This window comes from Anser brachyrhynchus (assembly GCF_964034855.1).
Source record: "Anser brachyrhynchus genome assembly, chromosome: 2".
In the NCBI taxonomy this organism is placed as follows: Eukaryota; Metazoa; Chordata; class Aves; order Anseriformes; family Anatidae; genus Anser; species Anser brachyrhynchus.
Window position 1 is genome coordinate 7,595,350 of NC_137695.1, and position 22,819 is coordinate 7,618,168.

At 40.6% G+C, this 22,819-nt stretch overlaps 1 protein-coding gene across 10 annotated transcripts in view; it reads right to left on the reverse strand.

Moving 5' to 3' along the window:
* The window catches only part of KMT2C (lysine methyltransferase 2C), a 197,773-nt gene that overhangs the window by 4,323 nt on the left and 170,631 nt on the right, over positions 1 to 22,819 (reverse strand). For 8 of the 10 annotated variants that reach the window (XM_080578526.1, XM_080578521.1, XM_080578527.1 and 5 more), the window contains 17 exons: positions 21,764 to 21,842; positions 21,590 to 21,653; positions 18,714 to 18,946; positions 13,944 to 15,662; positions 12,148 to 12,360; positions 11,530 to 11,694; positions 10,129 to 10,270; positions 9,207 to 9,354; positions 8,242 to 8,420; positions 7,966 to 8,120; positions 7,530 to 7,782; positions 6,810 to 6,949; positions 5,204 to 5,308; positions 2,218 to 3,337; positions 1,087 to 1,223; positions 775 to 917; positions 341 to 509 (listed from right to left, as the gene is read on the reverse strand). In XM_080578526.1, the coding sequence (XP_080434652.1) occupies positions 341 to 509; positions 775 to 917; positions 1,087 to 1,223; positions 2,218 to 3,337; positions 5,204 to 5,308; positions 6,810 to 6,949; positions 7,530 to 7,782; positions 7,966 to 8,120; positions 8,242 to 8,420; positions 9,207 to 9,354; positions 10,129 to 10,270; positions 11,530 to 11,694; positions 12,148 to 12,360; positions 13,944 to 15,662; positions 18,714 to 18,946; positions 21,590 to 21,653; positions 21,764 to 21,842 (5,164 nt within the window). The remainder of the gene's footprint in view (positions 1 to 340; positions 510 to 774; positions 918 to 1,086; positions 1,224 to 2,217; positions 3,338 to 5,203; positions 5,309 to 6,809; positions 6,950 to 7,529; positions 7,783 to 7,965; positions 8,121 to 8,241; positions 8,421 to 9,206; positions 9,355 to 10,128; positions 10,271 to 11,529; positions 11,695 to 12,147; positions 12,361 to 13,943; positions 15,663 to 18,713; positions 18,947 to 21,589; positions 21,654 to 21,763; positions 21,843 to 22,819) is intronic. The other 2 variants (XM_080578524.1, XM_080578523.1) reach the window with 2 other exon arrangements.

The following is a 22,819-nucleotide window of genomic DNA, read 5'->3' on the forward strand; positions in this document are numbered from 1 at the left end:
ATTTTTTAAGGTATTTACAATAATTATTAAGAAACAAAAAAACTCTCAAGCGAGAGTATTATGAAGTGATTTGCCACGTACAAATCGCCAGATTTTGGTACAGACTTGAAGGAATATTGCAATTGTTTTGTTACATTTTTAATATAAAACAAATATTAAAATAATTATATAATGATTATTTATATAAATAAACACATCCAATTAGATTAAAATATAAATTATTTACATTAAAATTATTTATATTAAAATAAATGAAAAACGTGTATGTAAAATATATGTATATAAAAATATAAAGTCTAAATACAAATTGGTATAAGAACTTCCTCCGATGAGAACTGACCTGAATGCGAGAGCGAGCCAGATACACATTGGACTTCCATTCAGTTTTCATTTTTCGGTACTGAGAGGACTTGGAATGGACGAACTGCTTACTGTAAGGCGCATTCAGTTCTCCTGTAACTGTGCTCTGAAATGACTTCGATGTGCTGGTGCTATTCAAGGTGTGAGGCCTGTAGGAATTGGGCATATAACAGGAAAAAATACAAAACAAACTGAAGATTTCTCCGAAAACAGCCACAAAGCCAATTAAAAAATTCTTTTAGACGCACACACACTTAAAGCCAGCTAGCATAGACGACACAGCAATCCCGTTGATTTGGGCATGCACATACACAGCCAAAGACGACAGGGTTTGTAAGCAGCAGACGAAAGCACAAATAACCCTAAGCAGCCTATAAACCCTGGGCTGTACTATGTGAAATTAAAACAAAATACCTTAACACAAACCTCTTGACATGGGTACTCATTTTAGGCTCGGCACGGGCACAGCCCGTGGGGTTGATAGCAAGAGGAAGTTCCATTAAGGGGTTTCGGCCATAGCGGAAAGTGTAATTCTCACAGGCCTCAACCCCTGGAAGCTGCAAGAGAACAGACACAAACAAAAAGAAAAGCCAAGTAATTATCAGTTCACAGCACGCAATGAGATGTTTCATTATCCACACTTCCTCCTGCTCCCTTTCTCATGTGTGTATGAGATAGCCAACAATTCTGGGTGATCCAGCAAGAGCTGTGATGGTGAAGACTCACCGATTCGGCAATCCTTGCCACCGCAGAGACTGTCAAACCAAAGAGGTCTTCACCCTTCAAGTAGCCAGGAAACAGCTGGAGCATTTCAGACTCTTTTCTAACAGAAGCAACAGGCTCCAAGATTTTATCCCACACACCTACACAACCATACGGGAAAGAATTACATGGATCAAAAAAAATTAAAAGTCCACTGTACTGGTTTTAAAACTAACGCCTGAAGATAGCAGGAACCAGAAACTCATTCTGAAAAGGTGTTTTGTTGCTGTCAAGGCCAGCGTTTCAGAAGGGAAATGGGGAATGATCTGATGAGATACTATTTTGTCTTGAACGAATTCCAAAGCAGCATAATACTTCTGCGGTACCCTTCCTTGCTTCTCAGGAAGGGAGCGTTCAGTATTCGTAGCATGGAAACCTTCGGTTCTCTGACAACAACAAACGTTTCTCTCCAGGGAACCAGGGGGCTTTCTGAAGTTACAGAAGAGATTCTCCTTAGAAACCCTGCACGAGGTTGCTAAAAAGTTACCTGTGTCCCCTTTTCCCATAAATGGCTTACAGTCAGCACTCAGCTGCATGGGGAGCATTCTGCTGAGGTTTACCTGCATAGAGCGGGGCCAGGCGTATCAGCACCCACAGCACAAAGTGGTTAAAACCCAAAGCGTTGCAGGTTCCCAAGACCTGCCATACGTTTATCCTCTAACGTGCTGTTCCTCACCCAGCAGAGTCAGTGCTCCCAGTCCTAAGAACAACTTGGGAACCTCGCTGTCCTTTTACTGCATATAAACCTCAGCACGACTGATTTGAAGACAACTGTGTAGCAGTATCATATTTAAACATATGATCATTTTTCAGGAAAGAAAACTTGTACTAACGTTCTTACTATTGAATTTTAACCTCAGCTGAACCCGTAACAAATCGTCTTTTATTTGCAGCCTATATGGCTTCTTCGGAGGTGTCCTCAGTCTTTAGAGCGTTAAATTAAAAACGGATCCCAGAAGCTCCCTCTAACATTGCAATGTCTGACTTAGAGCAGTGTCTGCAAAATTGGTTTGAAACATTTATCACACGTGATAAGTACCATTAGTAACAAACAGCAGACCCACAAAAGTCATCACCTTTGTCGACAAAATTTACCTTTTGGTGTCGTGTCCGTGAGAACCAGATCTTCGTGGCCTTGCTCCACAACCTTGATGACAAACAATGGAAGCCCGTCCTTCTCCTCGATCGAACAGAGATAGCGACAGCGCCTGTTTGCGTATCTCATGCTCCAGTACAACCTGCTGGCCTCATAGCCCACGGGGAAGAGCGCTTTCGAGGAGTGAAACGCCTGCATCTGCTGCGGCAGCAGCTGACCAACGGCGTGGAAAATCAGGCTCCCCACACGGAAAGTGTGGTCGCGTTCTCCTCGCTGCACGATGCTAGCGATCTGCCGCACCTCGTCGCGCTGCACGTAGACCCTCCTGAAGACTGCAAAGTAACTGAGTTCTTGCTCATGAGTTCCCTTTGGTTTGTGCATGGGGCAAAGCATGGTCTTGTCTTTAAAAAACATGCATTGTGCTTTAATGGCACAGGTAAAGTGATAAATATTGGTGCACCTTAACCTGTGACAACCGCTGGTGGCACCCATTTTGTGACAGAACATGCATTTCATCTGCAAGCCTCTCCGCAGTGCTAGTTCCACGTTTATTAAGGCACCAGCTTGTGTCTCGTAGACTTCTGTAGACCAAAGAGCACAGTTCAAATGGACCCAAAGGTCTAAATCCAGGTTCAGAAGCCTTGCTGGTCCATCAGTTAATCCATCACCTTCCTCGTGACAGAAGCAACATTTTCTGTAGTCTTTGAGCACAGGATCTGGTTTAAGGGTTGTGCCCAACTTTTTGAGAAATTCATCTATTTCTTCTTCACAAGGAGGTTTGAATGATCCTTTAGGAATCACAATCTGAATGCTCCATTTCTTCCACTTCATTCCTTTCCATTTCTTACTTGGAGGCCGACAGTCATCAAGACTACTGTGTATTGCTTTTAACCTAGGTTTTAGTTTCACCGTTACCTTAAGCTCGTCCGGTTTCGCCTCTACCTTGGCTGCTTCAAATGCAGGGGGGAACATGATTGGGGGTGACGACGGTGGAGACGCTTTTTCCTGCAACTGAGGCAGACAATGGACATCCAAGGTGGAGATGTTGTTGCTGTACTGATGGAATGCTTTGGGTGGCCTCTCCTTCATCGGTGAGTGCGGCAAAGATGGAACCGACTCCTGATAAAACAATAGAAAACTCTTAAGAAAAAAATCCCAAACCATTACGCGTCTTGAAAACTTTCAGGTCAGAACCGAACTGAAGAGGCTGCTCTGAATGCCTAAAATCGTGACGCGGCGACAGAGAAAGATGGAAATCACCTTCACCTGTTTTATCCCAGCTTGTGCTGGGATACAGAGCACTGAAGCTCCCCCAGTTAACCCAGAACACGGCATCCTTTAAAACTTCACAGGAAAAGCAAATAATCCTGTGTACAGCTTTTGAATGAAACACCACTCAAATGCTCTAGAGGTAGTTGAGGGATTTACATTTTAGGTATTTTCAGAGTTCTGTTATGACACAAAATAACCGAAAATATGGGTCACAGAATTAATTCAAAGAACAAGAAACTTGTTACTTGCTAGAAGGGGAAGACTGGGAATTAATGCCACATATTTTTCCTGGAAACAAGTGACAAGGAAATTCCTGTAGAGTTCTGCATTAGTCATATACCTTGAGGTCTTAACTATTCGGTTACAGTAAACAAGAACTAAACCTGCAGAAATTTATTAAAAAAAAAGGAGAAGAAGAAGAACAAGGGAAGTTTAAATTAAAAGTGCCTAATGTGGTTTGTGTGATTAATCTTGAAAGAATAAATGAAAGGATTAAGAGGCTGAATGTGACATGTAATTAACTTAATTATGTATGTGGCGACACACTTGTCCAAGCACGTGGATGTAAACATTTTTATCTCCTTATCCAGTATTTTGCTGTTTCTTTTGAAAAAATAATTTAGATGCATCTGAAGGAAGGCGGCATATTCTACAGTAAGCATATGACTATGTGAGAAGTCACTAATTAGGTAATGCTTGAACCACGTTGCCCATTCTGTCCACTGGTTTAGGAAAAAATGTGGGTTTGAACTACCCAAAAGTAGAAACCAAGCTAGTTAAAAGTACTTGAACATTTTTATCTATGAGAAAATAAACATCACGATTATTTAGTCCTGAGTGAAGACTATTTCATTTAAATGATTAAATGGGTAAATGTACGCATTCTTGTAAGATTTCAGTAAGTTATTATTAAGCATAATTTGAGGATGTACTCAAAGGCCTACTAACCTTACAGTGGCACCACCTTCAACCTTACAGATTTAACCCATTATATTCATTCGAAGCGAAAGCACCCAGGTATAGCAAGAAACAAGGCCCTGTGCAAAAGTGCTGAGTGTCTCCAAGTCGCTGTATATCCCTAATAGCATTGGTAGGTAGAGAACTAAAGCGTCCTATTCTGGACATTCATCCTGTCCCCCACCTGGGAAAAATCCATGGCCTAAGTTCAATTTAAGTTGAACAAGTTTTTAAGAAATTATTTTTCCAGTAATTATAAGCTAATTTTCCTTGTCACTGTCAGTCAGCAGACTCTTTATTATTGTGTTGGTAATTAATGCTTTAAAATGGCAACTTCACCCAAGTAAAGTAACTGAAGAAGATTATTTTTTCAGTTGCAGTAAGAAAATACAGATGTTTTTGCAAACTTGCCATTCAGTTGTTTGCATAGGTGTAAGACTTTTACTGTATATAAGCCAAATCAAAATGCAGAAAATAACTCTTGAAGAGGTATGTGTGGTTTCTAACAATGCCCAGACAACTTTAACCCATAGACTACTTTTCTGAGATTGCATCTTCAAAGCCCGTGAGGCCAGCACAAGATGGCTAGTGTTCTGACCTGCATCTCTGTTAGACAGAAGGCTCTGCAAATATGAATGTTATTTCACACTGATGGTTCAGAATTTCAGTGTCTGATCCCCCCGCTCCATTTCTGTTTTTCAAAAAATAGCTGCAGTAATCTCCGCTCGCTAGCATTTACCAGCATTTGATACTTACTTTGTTCTCGGAGTTTTTTGCCTGCACAGCTGCTGAATAAAGAACAAAGCAGTTGTTGCTACAGAATACAACGTCCTTCATTTTATCAGGCCCTTCTTGGGAATCCTGGGGATCAAACATGGAAGATTATCAGAAGTGCATTTTAATACCATTCTTCACATACTAAGTGCAATGAAACGAGTCTTCCAATCTGGCTAGAAACTGTCTACCTCTTTATTTGTAGAACATTTGGGAAGTAGCAAGTGCTACTGTGATATAAAAATACTTGATTATTTGACAGATAACACCACCTACAACCCTGTTCTTCAGCATTTCTTCACAGAAATTTACTTTTCTGCCTTTAACAGAAGTTTAACGATCAAAATAAAGCTTTCTAATACCATGCACCCATCTGCTCCACAGGCACACGTGCAAAGTAAAAATCCATTTTCTTTTATCTTTAGATGACAAAAGAACATCTCATTTTAGGCTAGTCAAAGGCAGTTCATACTGTTTTATCTACTGATCCATCTGCAAAACATTACTGGGAATTCGGTGTTTTTCTGACTACATGAACCCATTAATTTTATATACAAATTTTGACTTTATACCTTTGTTGCATAATCATCTCAATCTTATTCAAACAAAGAGCAATGGTACATTTTTACTGAGTGACAGTTCCCTGTGCAAATATTCTGTATTTGCATATGACCGTAACGAGCAGCTTGGGATTCTGTTTACATGAAAAACAATATAAAATACAAGACATTGAGACTGAAGACTCAGGAAGAGTATTGCTCAGGAAGAGTAAAAGTACTCTCGCTGTTATAGTACTTTAAGTACAAATACAGGTTGGGCAGAGAATGGATTGAAAGCAGCCCCGAGGAGAAGGACCAGAAAGCCAACCGTGTCCTGGGCTGCACCAACGGCAGCGTGGGCAGCAGGGCAGGGAGGGGATTGTCCCCCTCTGCTCTGCTCTCGTGAGACCCCACCTGGAGCCTGCGCCCAGCTCTGTGCCCCCAGCACCAGAAGGACGGGGACCTGTTGGGGTGAGTCCAGAGGAGGGCTACGAAGGTAATCAACGGGCTGGAGCACCTCTCCTATCAGGACAGGCTGAACAACCCCAACTCTCTCAGCCTGCAGAAGAGAAGGCTCCGTGGTGACCTTACAGCAACTTCCCAGTACCTACAGGGGGCTACAGGCAGCCTGGGCTGGTGGGAGGGGTCCCTGCCCATGATTAGATGATGGAATTAGATGATCTTTAAGGTCCCTCCAACCCAAACCATTCTATGATTCCATGAAATGACAGTGTGGAGCAGCCTTATAAATAGACTCTATTTGAGTATTTAAGGTTCCTGCAGTGGCTGTGGAAGGAGAGTAGCAGCACCACCATTTATGGGACCTCTTCCATGAAATTTACTAAGTACATTTTATACAACAACTTTGACATTTGTTATTTGCACTACAAATGTGCTTGAATGTCCCATCCTGAATTAGGACTCTCAGAAAAGGAAGAATACAAAGAAACTATGAAGCAGTATGAGTTGGAACATTAAGCAGCAGTCTTTGTTACCTGCATTTGCTTACTGACCATTACATGCAAGAAACTTTACTTCCACTGCAGTACCTGTTTATGAAAAGGCAGGTCTTTGAAGGACTTCCGCACGCCACTACCAAGAACTACCACTTTGCAATGAGAGCACCATCGAGGTCTCAGTGCTGAGCTTTCTGCAATATTTTGACTGTGATCCTTATAGCCAGCTATACCTAGAAAAAAAAGAATTCTGTTAGAAGCCATAGCAGACTAAATCAAGCTTATGAGACGACACAGCATTCTTCAGTGGCTTAGAGGTGTAGCATCCTCCTGGATAGGGGATGGAAGGCAAGCTTTAAACCATGTCCTGATGGGGAAATTGTTTAAACCAGAGCAAAAGCACCTGTGTGAACAAGGCAAAAATAAATTATTGTATATGAAATGAATAATTAAAACAATAGAGAAATACATACTTAAAGACTTGCATAAAATTTTCCAGCAGAGAAACAACCTTCTAGAACAATGTATTTAAAAACAGACCAGCCATGAAATTACTTATGTTGGGTACTACTGGAAGAAATATCTCACTGACAGCGAAGTGCATAACAGAATGGAAGTCAGAGCTGGATCAGACCTGTTACGTTACTGTTAGCATCAGGAGCAGGTCTGCATGACCTTATCACACGAGAAAAGTATTATTTAGAATGAGAAACAACTAATTATAGAGCATAAATTGACAAAATTGGCATGCATTACTAATGACACAATTAGAATTCTGGTGCTGCAGATTTAAAAGAACAAATGCCCACTTACCATTGCTGCTTGCAGGAAATGGCACGTTGGGTTGCTTCAGTCCGTAAGACCCTGAGATCCTGGCAGGTCCCATGGACCCTGCCTGAGGACCCTGAAGCAGTAAGTGCTGCCTGTACTCCATAGATGGGTTCACCCTGTGACTGTTGGCCGCTGCCATGGAGGATGGGACATCTGGAGCATTACTAACCTCGTAACTGTTGGGAATTCGGACGTGCAGCAGATTGGAGAAGGCCGCCACAACGTTACTAATATTCTAGAAACAATAATAAGAACACAGCTTTGTTTTCACCAGATAGGCAGTAAGGCAGAAGTAACACAAATTATCAGAAGATTACAACAGCTGTTTAATTTTACTATGCTATAGCCCCCTACAGATCCACTGTATGAAGAATATGTATATAAAATCCAACAGAAGTTAACTGGCTTTTTCTTTTACCTCAGCAGCTGTGGGATGTAATGTAATTGCTACAGATATAAGGCCAGATTTAGGACCATTCTGGGATGGACCAAGCTGAGAGGCAAAGAAGCCAGAACCAGGTAATGCTCCAGAACCGGGTTCTGACTTTATGTAATTCCTTTTGGCTTCTGAACCTGAAAATAAAACAAAATACCCCAGGTTAATCCTACATGCATACGAATGAAAAAAAAAAAAAAAAAAAAAAGAGAATAAAAGAAAGACTACTTCTAATTGTTCATTCTGCTGCAGTCTCACCTTTTCCAGTACTGCTAGGTAGGATGGGAATGATGGGAGATGGTACAGGTTCTGGGTTCTCCTCCTTTACGACTGACAAGTCGGGATACCTACTTATTTCCATTCCCACCACGCTTTCAGGAGAGGAAGAAGGAACAAAGCTGTCAGGAGTGTCCCTGTCCTCACAGTGATCTTGAACCCTGGAACAAAACCCAAAAGAAAGCTATTTTGGAAACAGTCAAAAAACCTTTGGTGAGCCAATGTTATAAATTGTGACAGGGAATTATCTTGAACTTGCTTCTTTCTGTTAGTTATGAAATGGAATTATGTGGTAGGCCATTAATTCTGGCTAATAGTCCACCGCACAAAGTGGGTTCTTGGGAAAGACAAAGAAAAAACAGAGGCGCCAGCAATGCCCTGGCTTCTTTACAGAACTATCTGTTCCCCATGGCTCCATCCACCTGAGTAAAAATCAGTATTTAATACTCAATTCAGAAGTCCATCCTCTCTCACACACCAGAATTTGGTTAGGCAGGTGAAAGGACAAGAAAAGGCAAGATCTTTGTAGGGAGACTCTCATATTGTAGCAAGCATGTCTCACACAGTAACCGAAACTGAATAGAGCAGGGGAGTTTTCAGGCTGTCTGACCCTTGCACCATACACTGCTGTCATCACCATGTTGCTCCATGAAAAATATCAGTTTGTAAAGTTTTCTTTCACTTTTAACAGGGCAAGGTAATGAGTTCTTAGTAACTTAACAGGATCCTGAGTGTAGCAAAGGCAAAAGTCACCTTTTTTACTGCACAGCTCGCTCACACATGGAATGCTAGGAGCTAACTGGAACAAACAATCCTACTATGTTCTCTGTACTGTCTGCCACACACAATGGATTTTGTTTCTTCACACCTCCACAGTCTCATCTCCTACTGAGAGTTTGCAGAATCTGTTCCAAATCCATTATTTAAAGATGTCAGGGAAAACCCACCTTAACTCCTCCTGATTGTTGTGAGGTGGTGTTGGAAGCGAAGCAGGAACATCCACAGTTTTAGGGCCCTGAGCCATTGCTCTTACTAATAAATCGTCTTGTGGTCTGAAAGGTAACTGGAACTGCTTTGGTCCCAGAGCTTTGGTAACTAAAATCAGAGAAACAAGAGCACAATGAGACATCCATACGGCCCTTCCTATTGATTTGCATTCTGAAGTACTGGCAGCTCCCAGATACAACCAAGGCATTAACAGCAGATGGTAACGCAGCTCTCATCCATTTGCAGTTGAAAAAAATTTTGACTGTTCATGATTAATCTCCACGCTTTAAAAATAAATAAATAAATAAATAAAGCAAGTTTTCAGCAAAAAGGCTTGGCACTTTTGAGTGTGCCTTCTGCCAATATAAGAGTATTTTTGTTTTACTTGAAGTCAACAACTTTTTAACAACAAAAGAAAGAAGTCTGGAAAGAAGAATTTTATTAGTGAACAGTCCTAAGGAAAAGGCAGTATGAAGTTCTACTTAACAGAAAGCAATTTTAATTGACCAAATTACAAGCATTAGAAACACATATAGACTACATATAAAGTCTGCTGTAGGCCACTTTTCAATGAGACTGCTCACTCAGCTAATTGGTCAGTCATTTGTAGTGGCCATAAAAATTTGATTTTGAAGTTTTCTTTTTAATTTCTTTAGCGTACTTCTAGATCTCAACTTGTTTTCAAAAGGGAAAGGAAAAACCTTATCATTTGATATTAATCCTGGTGTAAAATAAAACTAGATAATAATGATTACAATCTTTAAAGAGGGGCTAGCCATATTGTTTTTATAAAAGAAAATCAAAAAGCATCCCCGTTATCTATTTTGTGACTTGCTACAGACTCGACTCATTTATTATGGAAACAATACGTATTAATCTTACCATCATGACCTCCTAACATACCAGCCTTGCCAGCAAGTTCTTCAGTGGTTGCAAAGCCATTTACCAACTTCTGGCATGCCACAGGAGGTGGTGTGGGCGGAAGAGAGGCTGGGGGTGTTGGAGGATTACTCAGATTGTTCTGCTGCAGGAGATTAAAAAACTGTAAATTAGCTGTGAAGCACAGGGTGAAAACTTGCCTCGTTCTAGTACGAGATAATGTAACCCACTCAGTTATTTTCACACCCAGAGGTAGCACTGAAACACTGATAGATAATTCTCAAATATGTGACCACATACATGGAATACACTATTAAAAACATGTTTTCCTCTTCTTCTATCAATCATACTATCAGAGAAGCATACTTTGCATGAGGAGTATACATGACAGAAAGGAAGTATAGCTAAAGTATTTACACAAAAGCACAGAGAGCACTTTTATGAACTGCTCGGGATCCGCAACAAGTTCCTACAGTTTAAGCAAAGGTCTGATCTTAAGATTGAGAGAACTATACCACAGTGACCCTCCATCACAATCAATGAGTTACCTTACCCTTTTCTCACAAAAAAAAGGAAGTTACCTCACATTTAGTACAGGATGAGCTTCCACTGAAGCAGGTACTATGGAGAAGCACACTCAGCAAGTTCACACTCCAAGCTACTTCTCACCAGCTTACTAAACTGCCCGTATTTTAGACAAAAATTAAATAAGAACTTCAGCATCTGTTCTTGTGGCAGTCATGCATACAAAGCAAATAAATATCATCACTCTTGACCACAGCAACCATATCTGTGAGGTCACATTCTCAGCTCAGTACACGTCTTTTAAGGCTGGAGTACATATCACTTTTTTAATCATTTACTGAAGTTTTTATATTAGGGTAGCTGGGCATCAGGTTTGATTCTCTCTGTTCACTGTCTTGCTGTATCCCAATATTGTTATTCTGATCTCAGAGACTGAGTTTTAAATTCCGTGGGTTATTAGCTTATCAACAAATGGTCTATTTTGTTCAGAGTTCTTAGTTAGGGCTTAGTGGACAAATGAGAAAAAGTCTATTTCCAATTTAATTTACATTAAGAAATGCTTTAGTGCTTTCAACGACTTTGCAAAGTACTGGGAATTCAGCCTTTTCTGCTCCATAAAACTGTAATTACAATTTTCACTATTTAGCATCCATTTGTAAATGGAATACTTGTACTTAATTTGTTTACCACTGTTTCTAGAACTGATTTCCACTATCAGAGGGTAGAACAATCTCTGTTTCAACACTGAACAGCCCATCTAGTATAACAAGAGAGTTTTCTTCTGGTTTCATAAAGGGCACAAAATACAACCAACCAGCAGCAATAATGAGAACTTTTCTCACGGAGAGCCCGCAGTGGATATCTAGATTAAAGCTGTACCTTGTAAATGAGCTGGGAGTAGTAATCTGAAGCTCCATCAAGAGTAGCGCTACCAAAACTTCCTACAAGTCGATTTCCACCATTTAGCTGGCCACTGCCATAAGGAAGAAAGTGTGCAAAGCTCACTCCAATTATTGGTTCCATCAAAGGCAGGAGAGAAAGCTGCTGTATTAAAATTAAAGAAAAACGTTAGAAACGAGTCTAACTATAAAATAAAAGTGTCACAGATATCCTATCATTAGTAGAGTAGTTTTTATTCTTTTTTTTTTTAAGGGAATTCACCCACTCAGACAATTGCCTCAGACATAGGCCCCTCTGCTTGTTCAGGAAGATGGTCCCCAGGCCACCAGAGCCACAACGCCCAGCTCTCTGGCAGCTCATCCAGAGCTGCTGCCAGAGCAGACAGGAATTCCACGGCTTTGAGACTAATGAATGCTGCCAAGTCAGTAGATATTCCAAACGGAAATAAAACCAAACCTTTAAATTTCCTTGTTTTGTGAACTTTTAATTTTCTCCACCCTGTACTCAAAATTCAACTTCATTAACCACTTCATTTTCATCATGAGAAAGCCTCTCTTTAAAGCTCCTTGATGAGTTACCCAGTCTCTGTATACCTACTTGCTTGAGCTGGATGAATGTATCAGCGTTAGGGTAAATCGCTTGTTTTTCTTCTTCCTCTTTTTTTCTTTTCTTGGACCGAGGAGCTGCCTTCTCCCCCGTCCTCTGAGTTCGCTTATTTCTCTGTTTCTTGGTTTCATGTCCCACATCTGTTCTCTGAAGCTGGCTGTTACTACACCCAAATGCACCTTGCATCTGGTTTCCTGGAGTTTGCTGGTATGAAAAGAAAGAGAAGCAGAATCTTTGACGTTTTAATATACAGTTCATTCAAATTTATCGCACAATAGTCTAAAGAACACGCACAGTAATATATCTCGTTGATAACAAACTGAATTTATGGTTTGTTTACTTTACTGTCTTGCTGGCAACTGTAACTGCTGCACTGTCCCTGCGCGCAGAATTATGGCTTACCATTAACACCACTGACGTCTGAAAACATCATTAAAACTCACAGAGCAGAAACATATTCTTTTGAATACCCACTAAAATAAAGTCACATGCGCATGCAGCCTTAGAGATTTTCATGAGAGTATAATAAAAGAGAAACTTGGTTACAGAAGAAAGGCGTGTAAGTTAATGTAATACAAATGTCTTTGGAGTTTAGAACAGAAACAGTATTGTGAAATGGTTCTGGCCTGTACCATTTGATTAAATACTTTTAGTACTAATTTGCAAAGCCATTCTTCATATAAAAGGATAACTGTGGAAAAACGATCAGAATGGGACTTGGTAATGCAACAGATGGTGTCATGCCAAGAGAAAGTCTAATTTCTTTTTAGCAATTATTATTCTAAACAGTTCTGTACAATCCCTAACATAAGGACTCTCACAACTATTCCTGTCATGTATGTTTTAACCGTGGATCTTTAACACTCACCTAAATTACTTGCTGCTCACAATTACATTTATCAGTTCGTATTCATTTTGAATGTATTTACGTTTTATTTCAAGGATATACTTAAGAGTTTAGGGAGTCATAAAACAAAACTGTCGAGACTAAAGATCACAATAAAATACCCAACAAAGTATACACCCTACCTGTACAAAAAGCCATTTTCTAGATTTTAAGAGCCTTATAAATTATTAAATCATATAATGCCATTAATACAAAGAATTAACACTTCCTTCCATTAAAATAAAAGTAATTGGAGAAATATTATGTATAAAAAAAAATCCAGCAATTTCAGGAGATTTAATGATTTCACGCTTTTGATAAAAATCCTAAGAAATGGTATCCATTAAATTTAAAGAGAATACAGGATTTTCACTGGCAAAAAATGAGTATGGGCTTGGTTCATTCAAAGAACACTGCGGGTGGGCAGCTGAAGGTGTATGAAGCCCAGCCCCACACCTCTGCAAAGGTGCACAGGTCATCCTGTACCTGACAAAAGGGGAGTTACAAAAAGCCACATACAAACATATAGCGTACTGTACAGGGACATACCAGGATGTAATTAAGAGTCATACTGTAGAATCGTGCCTTAATATTAGTACATATTAGGATGTGGCATGTTTTAAGATGGTTACCCACAGGAAAAAAAAAAGTTTTTTGCATTTTAATGATTTCTGAATACACTCATCTGTGAGGTCATTAAATTGTGCTCTTTTTGTAACCTAGATGATTTACTCCATGAGAAAAGAGAAGAAGAGAGGTAAATAAATCCTTTCACCATTTTATTCCACCCTTGTGCAGGTAGGTTACCTCCCTGCACATTCTCAAAAATGCTTGCAGTAAAGACACAAACTAGCCTTTGACTGTTGGTAATGACTACAGAACAAAGCAATAATATGCTCACCGCTCCTTCAGGTGGATTTTGCTTCTCTGTTAACTTCTTATCCCCAGCAGTCTCGTCTTCTGTTCGACAGCTGTTCTCTGATTTCTGATTTAGAAGAGATGAGGATTTTTTGTTTTTAAGCAGGTGTTTCAGCAATTCGTTCCCTGACTCCCCTTTTGCTGCTGGAACGCTAGCTGGCTGGGCTGGACTCTGAGCTGAAGAGGCAGGCTGTGACGTGACCTTATCTTCTTCCACCTTAACACTGCTTTGATTTTCTGTTTTAGGCTCAGCTTGACCTGAGCATTGATCAGTTTCTGCCTTTTCTAGTTTAACTTCTTGAATGCTGGCAGATGTGTTGTCTGCTTTATCCTTTTCAGTCTCTGTACTTACACTTGGCTGTTTCTGTGGCAAGCTGCTGCTGGGGAGCTTACTTTCCAGCTCCGGAGAGGTCTGGCTCTCTGCTGCATTTGATGTGGATGGCCCCGTTAACTCCGCTGACTCTTGCTCATCCTGATGACGTGGAAGTTCGCTGGGGGTGTTAACTGTGGGGGTGGAGGTAGAATCAGAAATGGTTGGAGTTGATGGTGCAGTAATGTCTGAATGGGGAGTTGAGGGGGCTTTTATTGACTCAGCATCATCGTCCTTCTTCTTTTTTCGTGTCCTTTTCTTTTTCCCTTTCTCTTCTGGAATTATGTCAGAATACAGCTGTATGAGAGACTGGCTTGATCCAGGGAAGTTTGTTGCCTGGGGCACACTAGTGTCCGAACCACACGGGGCACCGCCACTGAGTGCTGTAGATGAAGGTACTGTAGATGAAGGTACAGAAGGAGCAAATGGAGGCCTGACTTGGTTCTGCGTGAAGGTGGCCCCAGGAAGATTCCCATGAGTTTGTTTTACGTTATGGAAATTGGGGGCTCCGCCTGGAACAGCAGATCCATCGGGTCCAAAAGGTGTAGGTCCCACTGGCCTTCGTTCACTGCTTTGCATGAAATTTGTGGCGGGAGGTGAGTTCACAGGACCCTGCTGCAGCATTTGTCCCATTTGTTGCTGCTGATGCTGTGGAGACTGCTGAAGAGGGCGTGGAGTTTGTATGAAATCACAAGGCAGATCAGAATTAAAGAAAGGTATCTGCGATAAGGATGCTCTGTTATTTAGTTCAGACCCTATCATACCATGCTGTTCTAGTTCCATTCTCTGCTGCAAAGCCCTCTGTCGATCTACCTCCTGCATAAGCTGAATGCGCTGCCGTTCCTGTTGCTCTCGTAAACGCTCCTTTCTCTCCCGCTCTTGAAAACTTTCACTAAAAGGGTTGTTGTCATCGAACTCCACCCTCGGTGGTGGCCCCGACTGTGCAGTTGCATTTGGACCAGGCACAGGAGTTGGTGTACCAGGAGTAATTGGCAACGGCGTCATTGGAGGCTGCATCCTTGCTGGATTAATGGAAATATGACTCGCAGGGGCATTTGCAGATTGCCATCCCGATAAATTTGGCATTCTGGTTGGGTTGGGCTGCCCCGGGATCACCACTGCATGCTGCTGATGCTGGAGCTGTTGTGCCACCATGGGGAAGTTTTGCTGATTCATTGCTGGTGATGTTCCTCCGGGAACCATCGGGGGCTGAGCCTGGACTCCTGGCATGATGCCGTGGGGTGCCATTCCACACTGCTGCTGCTGCTGCTGCTGCTGCTTGATTCGATATTCCTCAATTAGTTCTGCATGTTCCTTCTGCTGCTTTCGAATCTGTAAATTTAAAAAGTCATTACTCATCTCTGACATGTACTGACTACATGAAGTATCATAAAACATCCAACTTACCAGGAGAAAATTAAGCTTATGTGAAAATAGCACTTCTGCACAGTCTTATTTTCTCTCCCTTTCTAAGGTTAAATACTCATTATTTAATTAGGAATACTATCCACCCCAAAATTTTAGAAAAAGTAAGAGTGCCTAATAGTTATAATTACATACCAAGACTGCACTGTGCTACAGAACATACAAACCTAAAAACAAAGCAATCCTTGTACAAATCTTAGCATCCATGTATAGAATAACAATAGCTGGGAACAGACAGGAAGAAGGGAACAGTGAGATGGATGACATACACACATCATTTTTTTTTAAAAGATACAGCTGAAAAGAAAAAGTTTGCAGGAAAACAGCGATTCCCAAACATCACCCAGCAGAGGAAAGAGACAACTGCTGCTTGAGAATTTTTAATTCAAAGATGGGAATACGCTGGATGTGGACACTAGCAGTTAAGTAGTTTATTTTTTAAGGCAAACGGGAGAAGCCAATGAAAGGATATGACAGTGTCACCAGGATGAGATTATTTCAGAAATACGAATAGATACCTAACTACACAGCTCTCCAAGAAAATCAAAGGACTTGTAAACCACTGGTTTATAACATACGGAATCTGTCTCTTTTGTTTGTTAGATTGCAACTTCTGCAACTTCCATTTGCTATTTGCACTGATATGAAAAGTCCATAACATAATTAAAAATGTTTGAAAGCACTCCCTTAATCTGGTGCAATAGATACACTAGAAAGCTCAGGACAACAGAGATATTACAGGACACACTCCAGAATGCAGGACAGATGCACCCAAAGGGCTATTTACAGAGCAATCTCAGGTCCAAGATAACTTATGAGTTCTGGCTTGGCATTGGTACTGCCAGACAAACAGCGACACCGCATAAAGCCACCAACTGGATCCTCCTGCATTGCACAGCCCAGTGCCCCAGGACTTCTCAGCTGTTACACAGCCCTGTGTTGGCTCAGTACGGTTAAACAAGGAGGCATCCAAACCACTATGCCCTCCCAGAATGTGCAGTGGCAACGAGCCCCGTGACTGTACTTGGAAGTGGATGAGACCTCACAGGACCAGCACCTGCACAGAGCAACCCAGTGACTCTACCAGAGCGGTGGAGAACGACGCAGAGCTTATTAGCACAGGCACGGCGCCACACCAAAGCAGTCAGACTGCCCTGGCCGTAGAAGCAATATGGTTGTGGCCGCATGGCTCCATGCCTGAGCTAATATAATAACTGTCAGACATAAGCTCACATTGCACCGAGTCAGCTCCAGCTTCTCTGTGCCTGCGACCAGCACAAGGCATTCGAGAGCTTTTTCCTCTATGCATACATATATAGTTTTCCCTTTTCAAAAAGTGATAGAAGCTTGCAGAAGAAGGACTTGATCTGTTTTGAAAGAGTGAGAAAATGCTTCAAATAGGTCCGTGAAATATAAACTTCACATATAAACCTTCAAACATAAACCTTGAAAATAAACTTCAGTAAAAATTTATTTAAGGTCCATCCAGGTATATAAGAAACTACTGTTAGGATCTGGATGACTGGTCTAAACCAGTGCTCGAATGGGAGTAGAGGACATTTTCCAGGCACATATGAAACTTAAGTTTAAAAATGAAGAATAAGAGAGCCTTAATTGCAAGGCATTAAATGAATCTGCCAGCAATATCATTATTAGCTGTTACTTTGACGTAACTCCACTGCAAGACAAGACTGAAGTATGTATGATAGAGATTGGTTGAAGTGAATATTTTTGTGTTTATTCTACTTGTCATTCATTGTGGAAGGGAAAGAAAGAAAAAGGAAGAAATGACAGACATAATTATCTGCATCATCCCTCTTCTGCACAGCAAAAAGACAAGCCAACAAAGAGTCCATCCAATGCATACTTTCTCTTGAGGCAACACAGGAGCAAGAACCTGGGAGTCAGATATAACTTAGGACTTCATTCCAAGCAGCCTGCTGCCAATTTTTTACCTCATATTAATAAAAGATAATTCTAAAGCATTTAAATATTTGGCAGGTCTATCTGTTCCTGACAACAAAAAGATTCCCCACCCATACAGTAAGGTAACATCATGCCAGATAATTTCTACATGACGTCTTGAGGAACGCAGCATTTAATACTGTTGGTCAAACCATAAATTTATCAAAGCAATCACAGGCTTAACTTTAATCTCGCGTACTATAATTACAGTTACAAGATGCAGCAAGTGAAATTCCAACTGAATATAAAGAAAGAAAAAAACCAGTGAAAGTGGTTACACATTGGAACAGGGGCCCAGAGAGGCTGGGAAATCTTTGCTTTTGGAGACTTATCAAAACTTGAGTGACACGGCCTCGAGTAACCCAATCTACCCACGGAGCTAGTCCTCCACTGATCAGGAGACTCAACTAGATGACCTCCAGATATCCCTTTGACCTTTATTATTCTACAATACAGTAACAGACAACGCACTGATGATTAGTGTCTAAGAACCAGACGGATGATAAAACTAGGCTAGCATTAAAGATATAATGAGGAGAGATTTTCAAACAGTAACATTTAACTGGCATATAACCAAGTTACTGATTACATAAGGACATCTGAAAAAGCCAGAGTTATAAAATTCATTCAATGCTGAAACAAGACCCTACATGCTCAGACTTTCTTCCTTTGCAATTTCCATCTTTCATTTGCGCTTTTCATGGCTCTAGGAACTCACTGTAAATCATCCTGCTAGAAACATTCTCTTCTTCCTGAAGTACTAAAATAGCTTTTTGTTGTAATTTTTGCTGTAGCATGTTCTCCTACAACTCCAGTGTCAATGGTGATCCAGAGTAACAGTTACACACACAACTTATAATAGGGAATGGCTCCTTTCAAATAAGCTCCGCTATATTTAAGCATTTCCATTCATGTTTTATCAGATTTAAAGAAGAGTCACACCAGTGTAACAACTTAGTCTGAAGGTGAACCGTTTTGTTTCCCGATGATTACCTGTTCTAGCTGTTTTTGGACCATACTTTGCTGCTCTGTAACATGTTTAAGCTGTTCTGCATCTTCTTCTGGGAACTCACGGCCAGCTTTCTTGGCTGTACGCTGTTTTGCTGAGAGTGCTTTTTTTGATTTTCTGTGTGCTCCAATTTGCTCCTCAAGGTACTTCTGTTGCATTTGGAGAAGCTGTTGTGTTTCTTGCAGCCATTCCTCATATTGCTTTCTTTGTGAGTCATCTAAGAGACAAGGGAAATAAAGTATGACATGATCTCACCGTACTTTATAGAGATGGAGCTTAACAATCAGGTTCCCCCCTTATCTTATGAAACTGTTGGTCAAGTTCAGCCAAATTTGACAGATGAGTTGAGATCTCAAGAGACATTAAGCTCTTGGAGTGATCTGAGTAAAGAAGATGAGATCCAAATTGCTGCCTTTATTGAGAAAGCAGTTTTAACTTAAGTCCTTAATTTCCAGAGACACCAGACCACTATCCAGTCAGTATATGTGCATATGTGCTAGCCAGCGAGCAAAAGCAGCTTTGCAAACAGCTGCAGAACCTGCAGGTGGTTCCCTGCACCGTCACAGAAGCAGGGATGTGGAAGGCCTCTGGAAGGCCTTGGGTACAGGGAAATATAGATTAGGGAATAAAGACACAGATTTACATGAAATATGGTCTGATTATTTCTGATACTTGCACACGTTTTGTACACTTAAATCTATTTTTGTTATGACTTCTAGGAAAAAGATCATAAACATCAAAAATTCATGAAATGAAAGAAAGTCTTGACAGGTTTCCAGTTCCATATACTATCTCGTATTTCAAAATCGACAATCACTGTTGATTGTCCAATTGTACTCAACTTCAGGATGATGAAGAAGGCAAGGTAATTTGAGCACTACTAAATTGGGATAGCTAATTAGTAAGGGAGAAGTAGAAGCTATTTAACCTGAGCTGAAACACGAAAGTGAGTGGAGAGACATTCTCCACTAGTAGAGAAAGACACTCACTTCACCGTAGATGTGAAAAAGAAATTGGATAAAACACTAATTTCTTTCAACCAAAACCAAATCCCACCCAGATGATAGAAACTGGGGTAGGAGTCCAAAGGAAAGAAATACCAATTTATATACTGAAGTGTAACAGATCTCTCATTTCTAATCGCAGATGGCCTAAGCTTCACTTCATTTGAAAGAAATCTTGAAAGATCATTAGGAATGAAGAAAGTAGTGGGGCAGGTTGATTTGTTTTTAGAAACGTCTGATAATTTAGACTACATGACATATTTCTGACTAATCATTTATTATAAATTACAATAGAATAAATTAAAATACAAACTAGTCTACAATTCAAAGTTACTGCATGAAAATTACCGCACCAAAAAACAAGCTTTTTACAACTTGTCTTCTCTGTAAAAATATCTTTCTCTTGGCTCTCAGCACAGTGCCTTCAGTACCAATGCCTTTTCCTCCCCACAAATAACTGTACTGTCATTTAGACTGTAACTGTGACATTACTCTTTTTGCAAATGAGAAATGCTGATCTGCCAGGAGCAATCCATGGCTCTCAGATATTTTTCTGGAGGCAAAACAATCATGTCCAATAACACTTCACTGGCACTGAGCCCAGAAAGTGAGACACAGGGTTTGGTGACAGTATCATTTGTCTCATGATCACATTGCGGCAATGAACTGGATAATCAGGAATAAGGCCTTGAATTTCCTTGTGAGGAATGTTTATCTTGTATAAAGAATAAGGGTATCTATACAACAGTATGATTTCAGTACAACCACATCCTCCTTGTGCTCCAGTTTCTACCACATTCCTCTTTAACAGTCGCTGTCGTAGAAACAGTCATTGAATCTAACAGCTCAACTAAATCGATTCACAGAGCTATCTACAGCCTCAAGGGGCACTAATTCTTTCAGTGATATATTCTGTGAAACTAATCATATAACCTGAAGGGACAACCGAGTGGAAATGATGGAGAGGAACTGCAGATGGAAAGTAGTGAAATATTAACAAGTTCCAGGTAAGAATAACTACTACTGAAATGAAGAACAGATTTTCTCAAATGCTCAGAACCACCCCCCCCCAACAGAGCTAGGCCACTGCTGAGTGCCATTTTGAGTCTCATCAGAATTTAATACAGAAAATATTACTAAAGCTTCTCATTGCGTATTTAGCACTGCTACTCCAGTTTCTGGAAAAGATGAAGGTGTTTACTTTGTTTCTTTTATTAATGAGTATCAAGTGAAGTTTTTGCAGTAGCACTTTTTGTATGTCACCTTTCTCTCCCAACACATGCTGTTTTAATTTCTGCTAACAAATCTCGTTCTTGTCTCAGAGACTAGGATTTGCAATTGATCTAGGGCAAGCAGAAGTAAGGGAGCTATATATTTTTTGCTTTCAGCAGCTATGTTTTCCAACCAATCTTGCTTAATGCTTGGAAAGCTTTTGCTGTTATTTTTTAAAATGACAATGATGCTGCACCAACCTTTTTGCTTCTTGAATAAAAATAACCCATCAGTATAGACTCTTGTTCTCACTCAGCTCAGAATACTACAACACAGCAGAAGACCTGATCATTGAGATAGCAGCCTGTCAGTTAAACACAATTACTGTTCTCAAACACATACAAGTAATGCTAATTATTTGTGTGTTCCACTTCCCCCTTTCCTAATGGCGTTTTTTTGAGGATAGTTTTCTAGAAAAAAAAAGTTAATATAATTTACTATCCACCCTTTTCTGAATTGGTATTGTAATGATGAAGTGACTCAATTTAAAAAGGATCCATTTATGGACATTTCATTTGGAAAAGAAGTAACAAAACTGTCAAATTAAACATCAACATACAACAAATTATTCGATCTGTACTTACTGACAAAACCAGGACCAAAATTGGGAGGATTGGGTCTAGAAATCTGAGGCGTCAAACTTCCATCCTAGAAATATCAGAAAAACATATAAATAAGAAAATTAAATCATGATCCAATTAAAGAAGGTTATCATTACTAAACATTTGTGTTGTAAACTCTGTATCAAGTTGTACTACCTGTGTAATGGCCTGCTGCATGTGATTCTGGCCTTCATTGCTCTGAGCTCCTGGCACCGGCTGACCCATAAAGGGAAACCTATTGATACATAAACACGAAATCAAACTGGAACATTTAAAACTGCTGGGTGTTTTTGAGGAGAAGGCAACACTCTGTATTACAATGAACTTCAACAAAGCATGTATTTATTTTCTAGACATTTGCTCTAACTTCCTTAACAAATGTTTTAAAAACCTGTAGAATATTATTTCTCATTTGCCCCTACAACACTTTGCTCGTGGCTTATACTACTGCATTTTTACACTTTTCAGACAGGTGAACAAAACATTGTATACTGTGCTAAAAATAGTGAAGGCACACAGAAGAAAAATGTATTAGTATTTTAAATATTCTAATACAAAGAAAAAACGAAGAGAATAACGCATTTAGATATTATAGGATCATTGAATCTTTAAGGTTGGAATAGACCTCCAAGATCATCTGGTCCAACCATCACCCTACTGCCAACATTACCCACCAAACCGTGTCCCTAATTAACTACTCTTTCTGAGAAGAAATGTCTCCTCATTTCCAACTTGAACCTCCCCTGGCGCAACTTGAGGCCATTCCCTCTAGTCCTATCACTAGTTACCTGTGAGAAGAGGCCGACCCCCAGCTCCCCACACCTTCCTTTCAGGTAGCTGTAGAGAGCAATGAGGTCTCTCCTGAGCCTCCTCTTCCCCAGACTAAACAACCCCAGAGCCCTCAGCCGCTCCTCACAGGACTTGTGCTCCAGGCCCTTCACTAGCTTTGTAGCCCTTCTCTGGGCCTCGATGTCCTTCTTGTACTGAGGGGCCCAAAGCCAAACACAGCACTCGAGGTGCGGCCTCACCAGAGCAGAGTACAGGGGCACAATCACCTCCCTGGCCCTGCTGGCTACACTATTCCTGATACAAGCCATCTTGGCCACCTGGGCACACTGCTGGCTCATGTTCAGGCGAGCACTGACCAACACACCCAGATCATTTTCCTCTGCACAGCTTTCCAGCCACTCTGCCCCAAGCCTGTAGTGCTGC